At 44.6% G+C, this 1,278-nt stretch overlaps 1 protein-coding gene across 1 annotated transcript in view; it reads left to right on the forward strand.

Annotated features, from left to right (window-relative positions):
• Positions 1–944, forward strand: part of MRPL18 (mitochondrial ribosomal protein L18) — a 1,907-nt gene extending 963 nt beyond the window's left edge. Inside the window, exons 3-4 of the mRNA XM_035892743.1 lie at positions 249–483; positions 749–944. Of these exons, the coding sequence (XP_035748636.1) occupies positions 249–483; positions 749–820 (307 nt within the window). The 3' untranslated portion in view covers positions 821–944. The remainder of the gene's footprint in view (positions 1–248; positions 484–748) is intronic.
• The last annotated feature ends 334 nt before the right edge of the window (positions 945–1,278 follow it).

Here is a 1,278-nt window from a genome sequence, read left to right on the forward strand (position 1 = left end):
AACTGGCAAGAAGCTGCTCTCAGAATTTCACCCGGTTGAACTGGTAAAACGAGTCCTAGTTTATGTCCTAAAGTAAGCAAAAATCTAGATGAGATATTAAAAATGATACTAAGAAGTCATTATTCTATTAACACTTCTGGTACATTGTTTTATTTAAAGTGAGTCACGCATGCACGCATTTGAATGTGTTCTCTTTTTAGATCTGGAAAAGACATCGTAATCCCTTCTTACTTCTTTCCTTCACTCAGATTACGGCTTGAGCGGACGCAGCATTATGTAGAAGCCTTCGTTGAGCGCTGTAATGGGGATGTCGTGGTATCTGCCTCTACCCGAGAGTGGGCCATAAAGAGACACCTTTACAGTCCCAAGGGAGTAACAGCATGCAAAAACCTCGGCCGCGTAATGGCACAGCGCTGTTTGGAGGCTGGAATCAACTTCGTGAACTTTAAAGCTGTTATCCCCTGGGAATATCGTTGTGACTCGGCAAGTACCCATCTCCTGATGCTTTCTCCTTTTTAAGCACTGATTTTACTCCTCTTCACCATTAGTTTTCTTATGCGGCTTGTCAGTCCCTTCTCGAAGCACTCAGAAGGGTAACTTTGACAAGCTGCAGTTCCTGGCATTGTGCTAAAGTGGGGCTGTTAACCTCTGCCCCTCCACCTAACCAGGTCCCCGCTGATCGGTCGGTGCTGGTGGCTTTTCTTTGTACTTATCCCTGTCTCTCTTTTTTTTTTTTTTTTCCAACAAGATTCAGGAATTTGAAAAAGCTATGGAGGAGGGTGGTGTCGTTCTGCGTGAGCCACGAAGAATCTATGAGTAAAATGGAGACTGTTGGGAGCATTTTCCAAGGAACAGTAATCACTTCTTAAGGCAGGTGTACCAGCACAGTGACAGTCCAGAGCTGGAAAAAGTTGGAACATGGCATCTTATAATAAAATATTTTTAAATGCACGGAAGCGTGTCACACTCTTGACTCTAAAATCATCAACACCTTTAAGGCTAGAATAAACTGTTGCAGTTCAGCCGGGCAGGCTAACAGAGTTTCCTTTAGAGTTCAACAGTTTTAAAGTGCATTTGAATTTGCATTTGTTCTAACCTGAACTCTTTGAAATGCTTGATCCGTGTACAGGGCCGGTCTAATTTAGCAAAACGCAGGCATTGTATGAACGTTTGGAACTGTAAGAGCGTTACTCGCTAAACGTGGTAGAAAGAGCAAGTTCCCCTCGCCCATCCTGGCGGCTTTCCCGCGGCGGGGCTGAAGCCTCTCGCGTTCCGGTG

Source organism: Egretta garzetta, unplaced genomic scaffold, assembly GCF_000687185.1.
Source record: "Egretta garzetta isolate BGI_Z169 unplaced genomic scaffold, ASM68718v1 scaffold744, whole genome shotgun sequence".
NCBI lineage: Eukaryota > Metazoa > Chordata > Aves > Pelecaniformes > Ardeidae > Egretta > Egretta garzetta.